Source organism: Eubalaena glacialis, chromosome 1 (genome assembly GCF_028564815.1).
Source record: "Eubalaena glacialis isolate mEubGla1 chromosome 1, mEubGla1.1.hap2.+ XY, whole genome shotgun sequence".
Taxonomy (NCBI): Eukaryota; Metazoa; Chordata; class Mammalia; order Artiodactyla; family Balaenidae; genus Eubalaena; species Eubalaena glacialis.
The window spans coordinates 161,710,838-161,732,392 of NC_083716.1; the positions used below are offsets into that span (position 1 = coordinate 161,710,838).

The 21,555-nt window shown below is 43.7% G+C and overlaps 1 protein-coding gene across 4 annotated transcripts in view; it reads left to right on the plus strand.

Annotated features, from left to right (window-relative positions):
* The first annotated feature begins 2,380 nt into the window (after window positions 1–2,380).
* The window catches only part of FMNL2 (formin like 2), a 309,918-nt gene continuing 290,743 nt past the window's right edge, over window positions 2,381–21,555 (plus strand). For all 4 annotated transcript variants that reach the window (XM_061183889.1, XM_061183903.1, XM_061183895.1 and 1 more), the window contains exon 1: window positions 2,381–2,665. In XM_061183889.1, the coding sequence (XP_061039872.1) occupies window positions 2,549–2,665 (117 nt within the window). In that variant the 5' untranslated portion in view covers window positions 2,381–2,548. The remainder of the gene's footprint in view (window positions 2,666–21,555) is intronic.

Below are 21,555 nucleotides of genomic sequence, written 5' to 3' on the forward strand. Positions count from 1 at the left end.
AAATACCGTATGCTAACACATATATATGGAATCCAGAAAAAAAAAAAAGTTTCTGAAGAACCTAGGGTCAGGGCCGGAATAAAGACGCAGACATAGAGAATGGACTTGAGGACACAGGAAGGGGGAAGGGTAAGCTGGGACGAAGTGAGAGAGTGGCATGGATTAATATATACTACCAAATGTAAAATAGATAGCTAGTGGGAAGCAGCCACATAGTGCAGGGAGATGAGCTCGGTACTTTGTGACCACCTAGGGGGGTGGGATAGGGAGGGTGGGAGGGAGACGCAAGAGGGAGGGGATATGGGGATATATGTGTATGTATAGCTGATTCACTTTGTTATAAAGCAGAAACTAACACAACATTGTAAAGCAATTATACTCCAATAAAGATGTTAAAAAAAAAAAAAAAGAATCCGCCTGCCAGTGCAGGAGACATGGGTTTGAGCCCTGGTCCGGGAAGATCCCACATGCTGCAGAGCAATTAAGCCTGTGTGCCACAAATACTGAGCCTGTGCTCTGGAGCCCATGTGCCACAACTACTGAAGCCCGCGCACCTAGAGCCCGTGCTCTGCAACAAGAGAAGCCACCGCAATGAGAAGCCTACTCGCTGCAACCAGAGAAAGCCTGCGTGCAGCAACGAAGACCCAACGTAGCCAATAATAAAAAATAAAAAATAAATTTATTTTAAAAAAACTATAGGTGATTTGCTTAAGAGACCATACATACACATGATGTATTTGTGTGTATCTGCTCCATAGGCTTTTGGTAAAAATTCAACAGTCATTGAACATCTGCTATGCTCAAGTCATCTTGGGGTTTATAAAGCTGAATGAAACGTGGTCTTTCACGCTTGAGCCTTGGTGTGTTATCTTATCCGGAAGCAGTTGCTTTTTAACAAAAGGGTAACAACCCTAGTTTCATATCAGAAGTACCTGCTGAGCTTGTTAAAAATACATCTGCCCAGGCCCCAGCTCTTAGCTTAGGGAAATTCTGATAATAGTCAGGGCCCATGATGCCTGCAGTTTTAACAACAAGCTCCCCACATGAATCTGATATACAAAACAGGATTAAGAAACACTGCTTTAAGCTAAGAAAGGACTAATTGCAGGAGTTTAGCCACAAGTAAACCAGGTGGATGCCCTTGAAATCTACAAAGTGAGCAGCTGGCTAAAGTCGTTTATAAGGGTGTTTCTATTTCCACTGCTTCAGAATGGATAGTTATAGTCTGAAGAGCATCCTGGAGAACAGGGTTGGGCCCAATCTTCTCTGTAAAACACCTGGAACAAGAGTGCTATAGAGGAATAAGATAGCTACAGCCAAAGACCATCTTCAAAGTCTTCGCAAACACTCTGTTCTTATTTTTATCTCACACAAAATATGGTTATTTGTGTAAATTTTCTCCTTCACTAGATTGGAAAGTATTCCGGAGCAGGAGCACTCTTCTTTCTTTCTCTAGTGAAGGAACACAGTAACCCACACATAATAGCTGTTTGACAGGTGTTTGTTTTGAATTCTTCTCATCCAAATCCTGGGGTCTGACCAGGATATTTTTGCATATATCCATAGTGGATATTTATAAATATCCATAAAAGTATATATTTGTTTATAAAACATTTCAGTCGCACAAAAGAATACGTAACATACATACTGAAGAAAGAACAATACTAAAACAAGCACCCATGGACCCACATCCCAGTTTATGACAGGACGTTGCCAATACCCTTGAGGTCTCCTGTTGAACTAGATCCTATTGAACAGCTCCTGAAATTTAAATCAGAATGCGTGCATTCAATCATTGACTGATTGGCTCATTCATTAATTTGCCAAATGTGCCTACTAAGTGTCAGAATCGATGTAGACGAGGTAGTTATTTCTTCTGTTGCAGTGGGAGAGGGGGGTCAAAAGTGACATAAACTCTTTCCAGAAGTGTACAGATTGTCCTTGCTGCAAGCGGCCCTAACCCCGCCTGGCCCTCCAGAGCGGCGTGGTTTCTGAGTGCGGACACTTTGGGCAGAAACTACTGGTCCCGGCAGTCCACGGGGCGAATGGGCGGAGCCGGGGCGGGGGCGGGGGCCGGGCGAGAGGGGGCATTGTGTCGGGAGCGCGGAGCTGCATTTGTCTGCTCGAGGTGCTGGCCGAGCGAGCGTCGTCTTCGCCGGCGTTGAGCTGGAAGTGTCAGCGGCGGCCGCGGTCCAGGCGGGAGACTGAGTCAGAGCAACCACGCGCCCGCTGGCCGCTATTACTGGCAGGGGGCGGCGTGCCAGCGAAGCAACATGCAGATAGGCGCCCGGCGCCCTGACGACCCCTCCCGAGGAAAGGAGGCCGGGGCGGCGCTGGGGCGGCGGGGAGCATGAGGGAGGCCGGGGGGCGGCTTGGCTCGGAGCGCTGCTAGAGAGCGGCGCGCGCTGCACACTCGCCGGGGCGCAGCGGAGGGCGGGGAGCCGGGCAGGTCGCGCCAGCTGGGGGAGCCGGCCGCCGGGAGCTGTTCTGATTTCCGACGCGGACGCAAGGGGCCCGGAGCAGCCCCCGGCCCCGGTGTGCAGCCAACATGGGCAACGCCGGGAGCATGGATTCGCAGCAGACCGATTTCAGGGCGCACAACGTGCCTTTGAAGCTGCCGATGCCCGAGCCAGGTGAACTGGAGGAGCGATTTGCTATCGTGCTGGTGAGTGCGCGGCGGCGGCCGGGAGCAGGGCCCCGGGGCCCCGACCAGGCGGTGCAGCTGACCCCCGCCCCCTCCCCTTCTCCCGGCGCCGGGAGCGAGCCTCCTGTCCCAAGGGGGAGGCTCCCACCTCGCCCATTGTGGCCTCCCCCGCCTCCTCTCCGCCCTCCTCCGAGCCCCCCGCGCTCAGCCTTCTCGGCGTCCCGGGATGGGGCCGGGGGCTCGGGGTTGGCTGCCTGGCCGGTCGGCCCCGAACCCATTGTCTGGCGGGAGAGGCACCTCGCAGCGCGTGTGCCCGGGAGGTGTGGCGTGGGCGTGAAGGGAAGGTGGCGCGGGCCGGGGAGGAGGGGGCGGCGAGCCGCTGAGGCTTTTTGTTTAAGAAAAAAAAATTCGCGCAAACCCCGAGTCCTTGAGGGCGTCCAGCGGGCGCCCAGCCCGGGTCCTGCGGGGTGCGGGGCAGATGGGCGCATGTGGCCGGCCAGGGGTGCCGCGCTGTGCTGCGCTGTGCGGGAAGGCGAACTTGGAGGCGGACGTCGCGGCTTGGCCGAGGGGAGCTCCCCCAAAAGGGAAAGAGAAGGAAACTCGTGCGCGGCGGTGCGGCACCCTCGTCCCTAAGCGAGGAGGGGAACATCAGGCGAGAGAGAAGCTTCGTCTCGGCGCGTTCCTTTTGGTCTTAAATGTTAAAACCACAAAAATGTGCAGTTTTGCGGGGACGTGTTGCGAGCTGTCCTGACTCCAGGGGCGACCCCTCCCCTCCCCCAGCACACCCAGCCAAGTCTCTGACTCCCTCCCGAAATCCGCTTCTCCTAGCTTTCCAGCTTCGCAAATCTGAGACATTGAAGACTCCCTTCTTTCTCCCTTTCCTGCTGGGACTAAGTTTCTGGGCCCTTCCCAGCCAGAGCCTGTCAGTGCTGTGAGCTCAGGAGGGTGTGGCTGCCTCCCGCCTCGACCCAGCCAGAGTCTGTACTGCAGTTGGTCCCCAGACTTCGATTTTTAGTGTCCTAGCCTCTTTCAAGGGGTGTTGGGAGGGAAACGGGCGAGATTGGAAGCGTTCCTAATACTTACACTTGTAGCCTCTTCCTAGCTAGTAATCTCTACATTCTACAGTGCTAGGCAGCAAGAGAAACTTGTGCTGAAGTCAGTCGAATTTTGCATCTGTGTGCGGGTTTTGGGCATGTAACCTGACAACTTTGGGAATCGACCAGAGTCTGAACACTGGGACGTTTAAATTGCCTTTCCTCAGGCCTTTAAAAGGGGCTGGTTTGATATGGGGAGTAGTGTTCTGGATGGCAGATTCGCTTTGTGCTCTGTGGAAGAAGAGGCCACAAGCTTTTTCGCACCACCTGGAAACTCTGGTGTGGCAGTCGGGAGATAGATGAGGCTGCCTGTCTTGCTTTGCATGGTCTGTGATCTCCCGCAGCTGCTCCCACTGTTGTGCAGAATGAGACACTCTGAAATGAAACAGCATAGGCTTAATTACTTCTCAAGGCAGCCTGGGTGCATACTTGACCTGTCTTTACAGGGACAAACCTTTTTAATTCAAAATCCTCTTCCTACCAGACAACATAGTTCTTACCTCCTAGCTCTGGGTTTTCTGTGTTTCCATCCATGCTGTGCTGGTGTGTGTGTGTGTGTGTGTGTGTATATACACTTGAGGTGGGAGGGCCAGTGACACAGGAAAACCAGATAATAACAATAATGCAATTAAATTCTCAACTGGGATAGCATGTTTTGCATGAGCTTTCAGTTACCCTGCTGATTAATGACACATGGTATGAATTACTCGTTGGAAAAAAAAGTCCCATCATTAACATGGTGGGTTTGTGTTACTATTAAGTCTAGAAGTCACAAATTCAGTACATAGAAATTCATGATTCTATATCACAAGGTCTTTGGGGCAGTGGTTGGTCGTGTGGCTACTTTTACTCTACTGTGTCACACAGAAGTACTGGATGCGGTTCCTTTCTTAATTGCTTACAATATTTTAAGCCTTTCAAAACAAACAAACAAACAAACAACAAATCAAAAAATACCAGGCTGACCTTTTTTGGATTAAAACAAAGCTTTTGGGAAAGTCTCAGCTTGGGGGCGCTCTTGCTAGGGATGCACTTGGACGATTGACTTGGTGTTTCATGTAACACTCCCTAGTCAGTTCCAGCTGCTCTTTGGAGTAAGCTGTAAGAGGAGTTAAAAGGAATCATCTTTATGGGCTGATAGAAGTACAGAGTTATGGTGACTTTTCTTGTGGTCAGTTTTTTTTCTAAAGCTGTACATGTGATGCTCTCAACTGTGCTTTTCTTCATGAATTGCTTAAGAAATAGATCAAACCATTTAACTCTGAAGATGAAGCTCGAAGGACAGATTATAGGTGGTAACGTTTAAAGTATATATATATGGAGGAATTCTCTGCCCTGAGACAATGGGAATCCTGTGGGCATTATTGATACTAGTTTTATTTCCTATATGATAAAGATCATATAAGTGTTTGGGGAGGAAAACAGGATAGTAATACTGTACAGGAAAGTATGCAAGCACATTGTAAATATGGCTTACATCAATAATTGGGCCATTTCAGGCATGGAAAACAATTCCTCTCACCTCACCAAGCTCTAGATTATTTAAAGCATTGGGGAAGAGTAAATAAAAATTTAAATGACAGAAGTCTATCTATTTCTGGAAAATCTTAAGAGATGAAACCTACTCAATGACTGTCCCCCACCACCCGCATCGGTCCACATGAGTTAAACCGTATGTATCTAAAAAATTAGCGGGCATGAATGGAAAGATGAGAGAGTAAAAGATTGCTGAATAAAGCCCGCGTGCAGCAATGAAGACCCAATGCAGCCCAAAATACATAAATAAAATAAATAATAATAAAAAAAAGATCAGTGGAGGGGGATAGACTTTAAAAACAGGTTTTTTTAAATAGGAAAGAAAATGAGATCTTTGAGTAGAGATTTGAGTTACTGAACTTCCTGTAATTAATGACTAGTAAAAATTGGATCCAAATCTTAGGAGTTTCATTCTCCTGAGGAGTCTTCTCCCTCCCTGAACTTGTCTTCAGCATCATTACAATAGTAACTATAAAACTTATATTTAAGGGAAAAGATTACTGACTCCTTGTATACACTTAACTATTTGCATCCTTGGACCTGCCAATCAGGTAGAGCTATAAGGTGATATGCCTTTGTGTGTAGGATGTTTCTGTTACACTCTTCCATGGAAGTGTTTCATAAATTATAAATTCAATCATCTGCTTCAATCTTTGTTCCTTTAAGGTGTATATATTTTGTGTATTTTACAAGTAATATTTGTCCGTGTTTTTTGGGTCCCACACATTTATAATTATCTAAGTGGCTCTCCATTGTATTTGTTAAATATTGTCTAATTGTTGGGAATACACACACACACAAATACTCCCATGTCCTATATTCTTAAAGATGATGCTATGAAGGTGATTTTGGGTATGGTGAACAATTGATGGTCTTTGTCCAAGAATACCTCTTTGGACGTTAGATGCTCTGTATATTGTTCACTAATTTTTGGCTTGCAGTCACTGTTTACAATTTAAAATGTAAGCCCCTCAATCCCATTGTCGAGGAGCTGTCCTAAGGATCCTTTGTGAGTTTCAGAGGAAAAGATAATTGTAAGCCCCCCATCCTGGCTGCCATTTCTGTGTGATAGCAGATGTCAGGATGCTCTGCAAACAGATTAAAAAAGACTAGGAAGTGATGGTTTAGGGCCGTAGTATCTTGTTTAACACCGAGAACTACTTTGGTGTTTGATTAATTTGAGTCAGTTTTCAGTTTTTTTTCTTGCCCTGAGGTTGAATGTAGTCACTGTACTTAGGAAAAAGTGGGAACATTTTCTGAGCATCTACTATGAGTATGCCCTATGCTTCCATGTTCTCATTTAATCCTCACAGTAACTCCAGCTATCAGTAACATTATAGATGAGGAAATAAAGAGTCCCTAAGTCGCCTGAGGCCATGCAGTTATTAGATAACCAGTCTAGGGTTTTTAACCAGATTTGGAGATCTCCTCCCCTACCCCCCACCCGCCCCCATTATATTATGCTTCCTTAGGCTTAGAACTGGAGAGAAAGACTGAAAGAAAAAAAAAGGTCTGGAACTAGCAATAAAGCTGTTTAAAAAAAAATTCTAAATCTGGTAAGTGCAAGTTTCAAACTATAAAGCTGGCAGAAATTTCTTCGAAGCGACCCAAGTGCACTGTACTTGATGTTTCTCTTTAGATGACATCCGTTTTGGCATCTTCACTGTGCTGTTCTATTTTCAGGCATGGAGATAAATATTGATTTGGTCCAAAAGTGTACTCTTCAGTTTTTCCTTTCAAGGCAGTCTTGAACTACCTTGGTTGGGAAGTCCAGGTTTTCCACATCAGAGGGGAGAGACAACCCGTCAGTATAGTGCACAAGCTCCAAATGTAGTTACTTGTGAAAAGGACGAGGAAGGTCAAGTTTTCACATTTAAATCTATTTCCCTTTGCAAGGTGTTGTTCCCTTTCAACCATTTCCAAGGAGAGCCTTTGCCATGAAGTCTGCTGAGCAGTTGGATGGGTAGGTGTGTAGTTAGGCCGTCATCAGATGCGCGCTGATTTGTTTTCTCACTTTTCTCCAGTTGAGGGGGAAGGGAGATGGAGAAGGGGGATGGATGGAGTGTTGCGCTTTGGGCTGTTACAGTCTCATCTAGGCAGTAACCCCTGAGTTGTTTTACTCTCCAGAGTGGGAATATATGCTTAGGACGGTGCCTTTCATCATTATCAGGGTGCATTTCCCCCCTAATAATACCAATAAAAAGTGTGAAGATATATTTGGGTATTTAGGATAGAAGTTGATCAAAGGCTATTCTCTGAATTGCAAATGCTTGGCTCCATTGAGAGACAGGCAGCCGTGTAAACAGATGAGATGCGGGGGAGGGAAGGTATGCATGCCCTTAAGTGATAAGAATTACTTTCACCTGTGGCCTTTCATTTTAGCAAACAGCATTGACTCCAGGAGCGGGAGACCTAGTTTCTAGAATCATAATCTGCATCAACTTGGGCAACTCTTTCCTGTGATCCTCGGTTTTCTTCCTCTGTAAATGGGAATACAGTTTGACAGAACTGTTAGGATAGTCATGAGATTTTTGAAATCATAGCACTTGGAAGTGTAAAACTTCTGGAACGTGATATATTGTGAGCCATTAGCCAACTTCTCGTTTTGAAGATGTTTTGTGTAGAAAAGTGTGTAGCTGTATTCTGTCTGATCTAGAGAGTAGAATTTCCAGGGTCAGTGACTGAAAGTCACATAAGCATAAGGAAAAAGTGTTCTAATATTTAGAGTTGTCAAAAAATGGAGACTGAGCTTTCCATTAGAGTTGCTTAGACAGAAGTTGTATGAAAAATGCTGATAATTGGAAGGTCTTTCTAAGCCCAGGATCTGGCAAGTTCATGGCTTGCACGGTGCCTTTCTTGAGGTGAGTCTGCCACATGCGGGTTTTGAAAAAATAGTTATAGTGCCTGAGAATGGGGAAGGGTCTCCTTGGAGGCTCCTCCTGGGCTCAAGGAAGAGAAAAAGTAGTGTAGGCTCATGCTTGTTCTGGAATTTATTCGACTTTACACAAACTGTTGCCTGAAGGGCTTGGTCTTCACGAACTGTGCTCTTCTTTTCATCCTTAGGGCTTGGGGAATAAGGACAAGGTGAAGTGGGCTCCCTGGCCCTTGTATCTGAGCAAGTAATATTTTAAAAAGTGGCTAATTAAAGAGGCAGTGATTCCAGAAGACACTCTCTCCATTGCAAGAGAGCACTGGTACCTGGACTGCTCTTAGAAACAAGGCAGTGAATCCCTATAAAAGAACAGACTTGAATTGCTTAGAAGGGAGGGTGGGTTCCCAGCTGTGCCGCTGCTTGGTGGACCCGCTCTTGTAGAGTGGCTCTTCCACTCTACAGTGGGGGACCTTTCCTACCTTCCTCCATTGCAGGAAGTATATCTGTAGACTTCGGGGACCTGGTTTCTGTAGACGGGCTCACGCACCTTCTTGGTTCTCACCGACTTGAACACTGCAGGCAGAGGTAACTCGTCTCTTGTCTTCCCGTTAAGGTGGTGTCTGCTCAGACTGCAGGGTGATCTTCCCTCCCCAGTCACTGCATCCTCTTCTCCAACACCCCTTACCGCCTCCCCCCAACCCCGTTCTTTCAACACAACACCAAGGACTGTGCAGTTTCTGGTGGATGTAATTTGCAAGGGATGTCTAGGGAAGAGCTGGTAGGTCAGAGAGCTGTTTCATGAACTGTGATTCAACCGAGGCCCACACATGTGGACCAGGATGGCTCAGAATCCCTAAATTGGGAAACGCTAACTCCCTACTCGGAGGTATGGTGGTATATGTTGTAAGCAGATAGCAGTGGACTTTCTTTTCACACTCTTAAAAAACTGACCGAGGAAACATGACCAGTGGCATCAGAGCTCATGGTCTGGCCCCTTATCACAAACTTTTTATAGTTTCTAGGGCACACCAAAGCTGTTCCCCTGGTCACATCTTCAGCATTCTTGTGCCACCTGGAACTGACTTCAGTGACTCTTATTTCACATGTAACCTTAGTCCGCTTTTGTTCTTTGCTGAAGAAGCTTTGTTGCATTGATAAGCTGCTGTATCCATCGCCACAGAAGCTGAAAACTTTGAGGTGTTTACACCTTGCTGTCTCCAGGGGTAATCTCCCTTGATTGACTTCCATATGGTGGATGGTGTGCCTGGCCTGGTTTATCCTAAAAACTTGTTGGCTTTGGGAAAGGTGTCAAGTCGTTCACATTTTGGCCCCTTGCCCGGTGCTGGTCAGTCACCTATCTCAGGTCCTGCCTTGAGTTGAGGATTTGCTCAGGAACCTGCCTTCTCTTTTTCCCGTGGAAGTTTGGCTGAGCACTTTATTCAGGTAGGTGACGAAGGGATTGACAGGCTAAAGTGGTGCTTCTTAAACTGGGCTGCATATCAGCATCACCTGGAACCCTCAAAAACAGATGTTTGGGTCCCACTCCAGAGATTCTGATAAGTTTGTCTGTGACCTGGGCATCAGGATATTTTAAAGCTCCTTAGGAGATGTGAGCGAGCAGCCATGATTGAGAAGCCACGTGCTAGAGCAGTTTTTCCCCTTTCCCTACCTGCCCCAAAGACCAAGCATAAGAGTTAAAACCACAGCACAAATTTAGAGAAATTAAGCAAAGTTGAGAAGAGTTAAAAAAAAAAAAAAAGCTCTTAAAGACATTTGATCCAACCAAAAGTACCAAGATGAGAAATACAGAAGAGATGGATCAAAGCCTGTTGAATGTTATATTTATTTAACTATGCATTTAAGAAATGACCATAATGAAAATTTGCAGAGAAAGTTCTATATATTATAGCTAAAGAGTGATCAGTGACCCTGAAGTGTACTTCTGGGGCAGAACAATCAATAAATCACTTGTATTTTTGCTTAGGCCTCTATTCTCAAGCCTAACTGTTTGTTGGTTCAGTGCAGGCCTTTTGCTTTGATCTCTGGTTTTACCACTTACAAAGACTCGATGAGCTTGGCTTCCCGGAGTGAAATTCAAATACACTTGTGAAATGTAAACAATATTCATTTATTAAGAATCCTATAATCAAGGCAAATTGGCATGCTTACATGAGCAATTAGCTTTGAGAATAGAAAGATAAATAGGTTGCTAGGTCAAGAATGAGCTGATTGTTCTCAGTGCAAGACTCTGGTTATTCCTTTAATAGTTATAAGCAAATAGACATCCCCGTTATTCATAATCTTTAACATTTGTGGTTTGGGGTTAGAGGGACAGTGTATTTGTTTTTCTGAACTGAGAGCATAGCAGCAATTATTGTCTCATTTTCATCTAGAAATATAAATCTTTCCAGGAAATGTAGGTAGTTGGTTTATGAGCAGATGAAACTTTCTAGTAATTGGGACAGGGCAAAAGAAGGCATGGATTTAGATGGGAACATTAAAGAATAATGGAGTTTTACTTTGGTGGGGAAGGTTAAGAAGATGACTTTTACAGTGGCAGAAGGATTGAAAATAATCTCATCTGCCTTCAGTGAACAGTGATCTTCTCTGTGTGTGTGTGTGTGTGTGTATAGAAGGAAGCCTTAGGATAACTAATAGTATGAGAAGTTGGATAGAACATGATTGGACCTGCACCATGGCAACATTGCTCTGTGAATTCAGTACCACTAAATGTCTTATTTGTGAAAGCTGGGGAACCTACATGGAAAGGTGATGAATCCTGTGAATAGCTTTGTAGGTCACTTTGAGTTCTGGCCCTCTCAGTCTCCAATATGGTCAGCCTTATGGTTCTTCTAAGGAAGCTTTTCCTCTTTAGTGACAATCTTGACTAATTAGGATTCTTTATCCCCAAGGACTTCTGCCTGATGAACCTAGGAAGCCAATTCAGTCCAGATGTCTTGGGACTAGGATGCTATAAACTTGGAATTGGTGATTCCCCAGGCCTAACACAAAATCATGATTCTATTGCCAACTAATCAGGCCATCTAGATGCAAACCTGGAGAGACCATTTAGAACTGTGTGGCCTCCTGGGTTTGTGGAACCATTCAGCCTGCCAGTGTTCAGCTTCTTCAGTGTCCTTTCGCTGTAAAAGTTTTGAGTCTCGGGATAGACTTTTTGGAAAGCATTTATTTGGATTAGAAATCTTCAGATCACCTGTGAATTTACCAGGTCATGGTCTTCATTTAATGGAGTAATTCTTTAACATTAGACATCTATATTTTGTTTCACCAATAATTGTCAGAAATTCCCTTAATTTTTCTATCGATAATGGAGAAATTTAAAAATTCCTCTTTTTGTTCTGTGGGATGATATCTCCTAATTATCCTTAAAGTTGTTTTAATTGACAAATAATATACAAACAGAAATGGGCCCGTATCGTAAGTGTACAGCCTGATGGACTCTCACAACCTGAGCACACTGCTGTAACCAGCCCCGAGTTCAGGAATCAGAATCTCAGTCTCCCTGTTTTTCTTCAAACATGGGTTCACTTGGCTCCTTGCCTCCCCAGCTGTAGTTGCTCCCCTGCACTTACTTTCCAAGTGGCCCGACTTACGTGGAAGAAAATAGGCCACAGGATTGTGCCTTGTGGTCTGATGCTAAATGATTCTAACCGTGAGGTTTCCACCACTTCCTTCCAGAGATTTCCTCAGTCCGAGGAGGCCTAACCGTTAGGAAATATTGACATTACAGCAGCATACTGCTGCTTTTAGTTACATCATCATTGATAACCCTAATGGTATTTTTTTGTATTTGTAGAGTATCTCTGTTTTTCATAATAGTGAGAAGAACGTATTTTGATTTGTGTTCCCAGAATAAGGCGTGAAGCGAGGAGGGATTTCCACAGTTGACAATGAGCATTGGCCCTTTTGGGTTTCAGTACTTGGCACTGGGCACAGGTTTTGTGTATTCCCTTTTACACCTAAGTTTCAGCCTTTAGGTTTTGTCACCTTGATGATTCTTTTGAAATATTAAAAAGTATAAGATTGTAAATTTCATCCTCTGGTTCCATTGTCCCATCAAAGCCCTGTTACACTACTGCAGATGTCGATCCAGTTTGAGAGGCTCTTTGGCTGTGTTTATTGTTAATGGTTTACCTTCCATCGTCTCCTCTGTAACTTCTGTACACCCCCCTACCCTCCACCCGCTTTCTCATTGAAGCCGTCCACAGTCTGGCCAGACCCATCTTCTTTTCTGTTTCCTTCCTACGCCCCGACGTGGAGATTGCTTTATCTCTGTCCACAGAGCAGGCTTGTACTTTCCCTCCACTATGCCTTTTCTCACGTGATTCTCTTACATATGATGTGCTCCCTTGGCTTCTCTGCTTATTGAACTTATATCCAGCCTTCAAGGCTCTTCCGAAATCCCACTTTTTTCTTGTGTCCTTGCAGACCCACATCAGCTTGGGGGAGGTGGGAAAAACGACTCTTCTTTGATCTCTTTATAGTATGAATTATTTCTCTTACTCATGAGGCCCTGGATTAAATGTCACCTTGTGGGAGGTGTGACTGTAAAATAAGGGGATGCTTTTATGTATCGCTTTGTAGTCACTCATTACACTGTCAGCCATCTGTTTATGTCCCTGTTTTATTTGCCAGTTTGCACTGTGGGCTCCTGGAAGGTAAGGATCACACCTTAAAGGCCCTGGCAGCTTCTCTTTATCCAGCACAGTGCTTGGCCCAGGGACGGGTCTTAGCAGATAATTAATGACTTGATCAGAGAATGGTGCCCCGTGAAACAGGCCCGGGAATTGAGTAGCTGCTCCAAGAACCTATCTAACTGGTCATTCTGGGTTGACTGATAATTGCACATAGCTTGCCTTTGTGTTGAAATGACACTTTGTCGCAGTTTGTCACTCACCTTGGTATTCCCCATATCACTTGACTTTAGTAGGTGCCCAAGAACACTAAGCATTCAGAGATAATAAGTTGGAATCGTGCTATTGCCTGACTCCTTATGGAAAACTGGTGAATTAGGAGAAGAGGGAGAGGGCAGTGGAAGTGGCCAACGGATATTCGTGGTTTTTCACTGTCACTAAGCCAGATTGGTGTGTCATGATGTGCTGTCATCAAGTGAGTGAGTGGTAGCACTGTACCATGGGGCTTTCGTAAAATGAACCGTCCTTCACGATAGTCCCTTTGTTATTGGGAGTGAGGCAGGTTTCAGTGAACAGCATTCCTTATTTTGGCATTTTAGTGCCTTGCTGTTTGCAAAGTGCTTGCAAATGATCTTTTGTGATTCTAAGAGTTCTTAATAAATGAGGCACATAGGGTCTGAAGGTATGTGGCTTGAAGTTACAGAAGGAGGTGGTGAGGTTGGTGAGCCCATCCTAGGTCCTCGGTCACTAAAACTCCAGGGGCATTCCAGTGTCAAATAAGACACTGTTTATGTTTTCTGTGCTTTATAAGCATTATCTTTGCTCTTGGCCACCCTCGGAGGAAGATACTATCTTCCTTTTCCAAATGTGACGGTGGGGCTCAGAGGGGTAAGGTAGCTTCTCCCAAAGGATGGAGGCAGGATTTGAATCCAGGCCTGTCCGATGAGAGAACTCACTTATTTCTTCTGCACTGTGTATACTTTCAAGTTAGTTATAAGATGTCATTAAATGCTGGCTTTTTGTTCTTTGTTCTTCATATACCCTCTAGACTAAATTCATTCACACAATGGCTATCCATTGTGAGTCTTGCATCAATATAGTGATAGATGTACCAAACTCTGAGGGTTCAGAGAGAAAGTGTCATTTGTGTATTTTGAGTGTTCAGAAACAGCTTCCTTGGAATAGGAAGTAGAGTGATGCCAGCTTGGTCCCAATCACTGCTTGACTGCACTTTTTATTCTGCATTGTACAGTTTTACTCACTTGTCACTGCTTAAGAAGGGCTTATACTTTAATCAAACAGTCCAGAATGTTTATCTAGCAGTTACTGTGTGCCAGGCAGTGTCATGGGCACTGGAAGATGTGGTGCTGCATGAGGCCCACCAGTCATCTGCCCTCAAGGAGCTTACATTCCAGCGGTGGGAGGGAGTGGGGGGGGGGCGGAGCCAGACATGAAATGGACCTGGATTTCCAATGCTGGCAAGTGCTGTGAGGAGAATAAAATAGGACAGTGTGAGGTGATGGCTCTCATTTAAGATCTGAGTGATGGAGAGCAGGCAGGTAAGAGCCCTCAAGCAATAGTAACCAGGGCTTGGTTTGTTTCTCCCCTGCTGGGCCAGGATGGGATTCCTTGGACCCCGGAGCAACTGAAGGGAACAGCAAGGGGGATGTCCTCAGCCCCAAAGGCTTCAGACTTCACCTATGGGGAAGCCTGGAGGAGGCTGGGACCGGGGGTGCCGGAGTCTGTTTCCTTTGTCATAGCAGAGCTGTTTCTTGTAAGTGGCTCTGTGTAGTCACAGCTCTGCCACTTGTTGAATTCAAAAGATTTTTAGCAAATTGCAGTCTTGTCACTGTTCTGGACCCATGAGACATACAGTTGGGGAATGGAGTATTTGATTAGTGTAGCAGTGCCCTTCTAAGTAAAGGCTCTCTGAAGGCATCCAGTACTTGGAATGGCCCATTTTATCTACTTGAAGCCATTGGTTGAAAAGACACTTCTTTGTTATAACTTGCTACTGGCTTGTTGCTCAGATCTTTCCCCTTTTTCTTTCTTTCCTTAATTTTTTTTTTTTAATTTTAAGGGGCATATGAGAATTTTATATAGAGGTTTGAATCAGAAGTTAAGAATAAGATAAAAGTTGGTTTAGATAAAATTATCCCTGAAGTCCCTTAAGTTGCTCATAAAGGTGCAGTATGCACAATTCTGGATGAACAACCCTAGAAAGTAATTCTCAGGCGTGTTAAAGTTTAAAAACCTCTGAGCTTGACTAAAGGAGCAGCCACAGAAGAAAAGTCTCTGTGCAGATGTCAGGATATCCCGACCATTTGGCTGTCAAACCTCTAGCAGTGACCAGAAAATGGGTGCGAACACTACCTTCTTCTTGCCTTAGGTTTACTCCATTCAGTATCACGTTAAGCCTTTTAATACATATCACTGAATTTGTTTCTTGTGAGGATCTTAAGGCAGGCCTCAAGTTAAATGTGGGTTGGATGCACGGACAGCAGTAGTAACAGTAGAGGTCACTTACTGTGCATTTCTTTAATCATTTCTGTAAACACGAAAGGTGACTCAGGACACCTGAAAGGTAGGGATCACCCCTGTATCATCTAGGAGAAACTCAGGATTCCAGAAGTGTAAAGGAACTTGCCTGAGGACACACATTTCTAGGAGGTACTGGAGCTGAAAATCAAACTTTGCTGATTCTAAAGCTATGCTCCTAACATACTGTTTTGACTCTCAGCTAGGAAAATACAATACAAATATGATACGTATAAACATAGTGGTTCAGAGTAAATTGAAAGCCCTGTGAGGATAAGTTCAGTAACTTTTCAGGCTGTTTTAATTTTGTTCGTATATACCCAGAACCAACAGTAACTATATGTCCTTCCAAAAAAAAAAAAAAAAAAAATTGAAGATAAAAGAAGAACTGGATGAATAAGCCACTGTCCACTGTTGAAATAGTAAAGGCCAACCAAGTAAGCTTGTGATCAAATTGGCTTTTTCTAATAACAGTTGTCCTCTGAAGGCTTTCTGAAGGCTCTCTTTCAGACAACTGTCTCTGAACCTTTGTTTTTTTTTAAAAATGTCCCTAGTAAAATGGCTGTGTTGTTACAGCTTGAAGGCTGTGGAATAAGCCTTTTGATCAGCCCTCAGTGATAACCCACAGACTTGGACTTCCTTGTGAGGGAACAACCCTTATTATCTTGTATTGGTAGGCTTTATGTTGGGGGGTTGCTTATTTTTAATAAACAGAGCCCATGCAATCCCATTCATTCATTCAACAAATGTTTTGTTTGGGTGTGTGCTGTAAGCCAGGCACTGTTAAGATGCTGGGACACAAAGATGCATGAAGCATCATCTCTGCCTTTGAGGATTAACTGCCTAGTGGGAGAGATAGGCAAGAAAATGAAAATAATAGCCTTTTAAAAAAGCATTTATCATATACGTATGTGCTATGTATATAATGGGCTATAGAAGGGCATGTTAAGGTTAGTCTTGTAACATTTCAGGTAAGCTGATAAATCTTGACAAGATTTAATTGGCCAATTAAATGAATTAATTAATATGGCCAAAAGTCGTAATTAATAAGGCCAAAAGTCATAATTCATAAAGTACAGACGAAATGAATTCTGTTCTGTGCCTGAATGCTTAAGGATTCAGGTGTGTGTAAGCGTGCCAACCACTTGGAAGAATCTGGTAAAAAGTCCTAATTCCCAGGGACAACCTTTAAGGTGGTAGAGGATTCTACTCTGAAGAGCAATAGACTAGGAGTCTTCCTCCTCTTGGTTGCAAGCATTGGAAACCAAGGAAATGTCCGCTACACTCGCTTTGCTGGAAAGTTGGCAGCCTTCTCTACAAAGCTTATCATAGGAAGGGATGGCATTGGACCATCAGGACCCAGAATTGGGCCTTTGACTGAACTGTTAAAAAAAGGCTTAGTTTAAACAGTGCTTGTCTCCGAGCATAGGCTTTGGGACGAGGCCTGAGTTGGAATCAGAATTTTGCTGCTTACTGGTTGGGTGACCTTTCTAAGCCTGGGTAGACACACATGTTGTATGAGCTCCAGACCTACCTCTTTGGATTGTTGTGAATATTAAGTGACATTGCTTAGTCCAGTAAAGTTGTGGCACTCAGGGACACACTTCCCAAAAAGTGGTGGCTCTGATTACTTTGTACCCTTTTAATCTGCCTTTATTAAAGCCCTGACTTGAGGGGCTAGGCTGCGGACTCTAACAGGGCTCCTGTGAATCTCACGGATGACTTTAGTGAAATCGTTATCAGCCACAAATGTGAAGAGCACCTGGAATTGAACTGATGATGGCTTACGTTGGCTTTTCCGCCTTAGATTGCACTTACTGACCTTCTTTCACAAATGAATGTTTCCAAAGGTCTGGTCCCTTGGTGTGCAGCCTCTACTTGGGTATTTTATCCTGACTCCTGCATGTTTTGTCCTATCTAGGAAAAAAAAGCCTCTTGTTTCAGGGCATTGGATTGTTCCATTTCAGAGCCAGTGGAGGTATTAGCATCTTCATAATTGGAGCAGAGGACCAACATGCAGTGTACTACAGTGTGACCACTAGGCAGCTAGTTCAGATGAGAATTTTGTTCAAGGTCGTGACCATCTGGGCCTTGAAGAAACTGCAGTTGATGTTTTGTTTGGCTCCAGCTTCAATCTGGGATGGATGGAGTCATTCGGACTTTATTCTGATTCCAGTAGTGGCAAAAAAAAAGGATTTGTGTAACTTGTGTAGATGGCCTTCTGTTTGAGATAAGAGCATTGTCCAATAAAAGTTGTGTCCTTGTTTCAAATCAAGAATACAGTGCCACCTGACTCCATCTAGGAAACAAAGTCATAAGTCATTACACGTTGCATTACCCCAGTAACCCCTTGCTGTATTTTTTCTCTAGAAGGTTCCTTATTATCTATTTGATTATCTATTTTCTACACAGTAAATCTTGCTGAATCAGACAGAGCTTATGAAACTGAGGCCAGTCCCAAACCAGATCAATATACTACCACCATCCTGGAATGAGAGCCTAGAATTTTCTGAAGATGCTTTTACACATTTTTCTTTCTTCCTCACTTTCCAGTGAGGAAAATTGCTCTTTTTCTCTCAGCTGATAAATGTCACTTTTGCCCTAAATTTTACAGTGGCATTCTACTTTTTAAAGTTACTGAGATAAAAGAATGTTTGATAGAACTGTCAGACTAGTATGATAACTTTGTCTGTGTTCCCAGACCCTTGAGGGTTCTTAAGTCTCGTGGGCTGAAGCTATGTGCGTATTTTTCTTGGTGGCCTATTTCCATATCAAATAGGCTTAATTTTTGGATTTTAGTAATGAAAGTATGAACCCAATCTGTCAGGCTTCTTAGGCCATTTATTGTAGCCCTTAGTCAGCTTAGGATTGCATGAAAGGAAGTAATAAGCCAACTTTAAGAAGGTCCAGATGAAAAGGATTATAACATGGTACAAAAATATTAGCATGCCCGGCCTAGCCATGTGACTCATTCCTTTTCGAGTGTCCACTTTGACAGCTTTTTTGAAACACGCATCAGTCACCATGTTGGTATTTTTGGCGGAGTGCTAGACTTCAGCCTAATGTTCATAATGGTAACTGCCAGAAGTGAACAAAGAGGAAAATTATAAATGAAACATAATAGCATCACAAACATTTAGTTTTTTATTGAGCAGAAACAGAATTGAGAGTTAGATGATGTCTTGTCCGTCACCCCCCCAAGAAAACCACTGCTTTATCCCAATGAAAATAAGACTCTGATGGGTCATCCCGTCTTTGGCTATTGCAACTGTGCTTCTTATGATAGTTTCCATTCAAGAGTTTTCCTTCCCAAGTCCTCTCCCCTACGCTAGGAATCATTCTTTTAGGGCTTAAGGTTTTTCTCCTGATGTCCCAGTGACTAAGCTTGCTTTGGGATTGTTCCACCCTGGACTGCATGTCGTCCTTCTGGGAAGAAACTCCGTGCACTTCAAAGGAGCAGCAGATATACAGGGTGTATCCAGAAATAAAACTCTGACCCTTTGTCTCTCTCCTTTTCATCTCTGTCTCTTACAGGCATCCTTTCCTTCTGTGCAAACAGACCCTTGTAATCGTTGTCATCTATCCTGCTGTTAAGTGGTTTGCATCACTGCTCCAAATATGTGCTGCAGTTTCATGCAGAAATCTCCTTCCACGCAGTTTAATGCTGTGCAGTGCATGTGTGCTTTGCATTATGTGTACTTCACTATGAGAAATAGTCCTAATGGGTATGTTCTTAATGAAATAGTCCCAACATTACTGAATAGTAGGATGAAATACCCAAAGACCTAAAGAAATACAGTCCAAGCTTCTCTCTCCTCATCTCCTTCCTTCCCTCTTCAGAGGAAACATACCCTGAATTGGCATGTGTCCTTCCTATGCACATTTGGCAAAAATAAATTCCAATTGTTTGAATTTATAGAAATGGTATCATAACCCATGTGTCCTTTTGAATCTTTATGCATTTGGTTGGAGAAGTATTCATGTTGATGCATGTAGCTCTAGGTCAATTAACTTTTGAGTCATATTCATTGAATGAATGTACCATAAATTATTTACTGTTGGTCCTCATTATTCGTGGATTCTAGATTGGCAAATTTGCCTATTTGATAAACACTTATTTATAATCCCAAATTCAGTACTGTGGCGCTTTTGTGGTCATTCATGGATCACAGGATGGTGAAAAATTTTAGTCACCCGATGAGCAATTTCCCAGCTGAGGTTGAACAGTTGACGTTCTGCTTCTTGTTTTTGCTCTCTGTCTGCGAGTGTCCTTTCGAGTTCTGTTTAGTGCCATGTTTTTCACATTTTTGTGTGTTTTGTTGGTGATTTTGCTGTGTAAAATGTCCTCCAGCCGGAGTGCTGGTGTTCCTGAGTGCAAGCAGACTGAAGTGTGCTTATGGAGAAAGTATGCTTGTTGGATAAGCTCTGTTCAGACATGCCTTAGAGAGCTGTTGGGTTGAGTTCAATGGTAATGAATCAACAATATATATTACGGTAACTTTAAACAGAAACGCACATAACAGTTTTATGTATTGATGTGACCAGAGGCTCACAGAAACCTAACCAGTGGTAGGACAGAAACCTAACCCCCTGTAGGATGTCCAGGGGACCATCTTGGCTTCAGTACTGAATTTCTAATTCATCTTTGATTTTGGTGGGAGGAATTCTTAATATCCAGCTATTTTTATCACTATTTCCAAAGCCATTGAATAGTTTTGGAAGAAGGGGAAAATTTGTGGATTCTGTTTGACCTTGTTTATTTGCTCAAGTGAGGATTTCACTCCTTCTACAAGAGTTGCAATGATAATTTTTACCACTGTTTGAGGGCTTTCTATGGGCCAAGCCCTCTGTGAGTGCGCCATGTGTATTTCTGAGAATGATCCTGTGGTATTTTAATAATTTACCTAATAAATGGTTGAGCATGATTTGAACTAGGCACTCTTGTCTCCATAGCACACATTCAGCTGTTCTGCTCTGTACGCTCTTGGTGAAGATGGAGAGTTAGGGGTGAGGATGGAGTGGGCCTGGAGTAGATATCACTTACGAAGGTGCCATCCCTCAATAACAAGCTGCAGGCAGTGAACCCAAAGGACTGCTTATTGAAAAGGAATGCCACTGTTTGTGTTAATTTCTCATTATCAGTAAGGAGAAACTGCAACTAATGCATAATAAAGGGGGTTCTATAAGCCACCAATAGCATCACCATTCTTCAGAGAGATCTCACTTGTTCCTAGGAAGGCGAATGAACTGAATGAGATTCAGTTCACAGTAAGGTGAATGAGAACAATTGATGTCATTTCTTAGAATCAGTGACTTTTTTCTTATTAATAAATCATCTATACTTTATCTTCTGAAAGTAAATGTTCATGGCCGACTCTGAAAGAGTTAAGTTTATTCTTTGAATCATTGTCTTTCTAACTTTTGACTGCAACTGAAGCTACAATACATTTTACGTTCATGACCTGATACATACAAGTTCTATACATCCAAATAAAAAAAGTTTCATAAAATAATACTTATCTTTACTAAATAGATTGTACTCCAGTTTTTATACCACTCTATTCTTTTGAAACATGGTTGTCTTATTTTAGATGGAAAAGATCTGTTATGTGGTAATTAAATTCCAGAAATTGTTTGTAATACAATACTGAAGCAACCTGGTCAGGTATCATTTAACCTCCTTACCTCATTAAAGCCCACACCGAAGAAATTGTTTGCTCTTTATTTATTTATTTATTTTTTATTTTTGGCTGCGTTGGGTCTTCGTTGCTGCGCACGGGCTTTCTCTAGTTGCGGCGAGCGGGGGCTACTTTTTGTTGTGGTGCTCAGGCTTCTCATTGCGGTGGCTTCTCTTGTTGCGGAGCACGGGCTCTAGGCACGCAGGCTTCAGTAGTTGTGGCACGTGGGCTCAGTAGTTGTGGCTCACGGGCTCTAGAGCACAGGCTCAGTAGTTGTGGCGCACGGGCTTAGTTGCTCCGCAGCATGTGGGATCTTCCCGGACCAGGGCTCGAACCTGTGTCCCCTGCATTGGCAGGTGGATTCTCAACCACTGCGCCACCAGGGAAGCCCTGTTTGCTCTTTAGATTTGATCTTTAGTCTCTTCCTTAGGTCCTTGATGAGTTGCCAATATCCATTCCTTGTGGTTATGCTGAGATTGGAAACATTTGCTTTATAAAATTTTTGACTGCGTAATAAACAGTGGAGAAGAATTAAGAC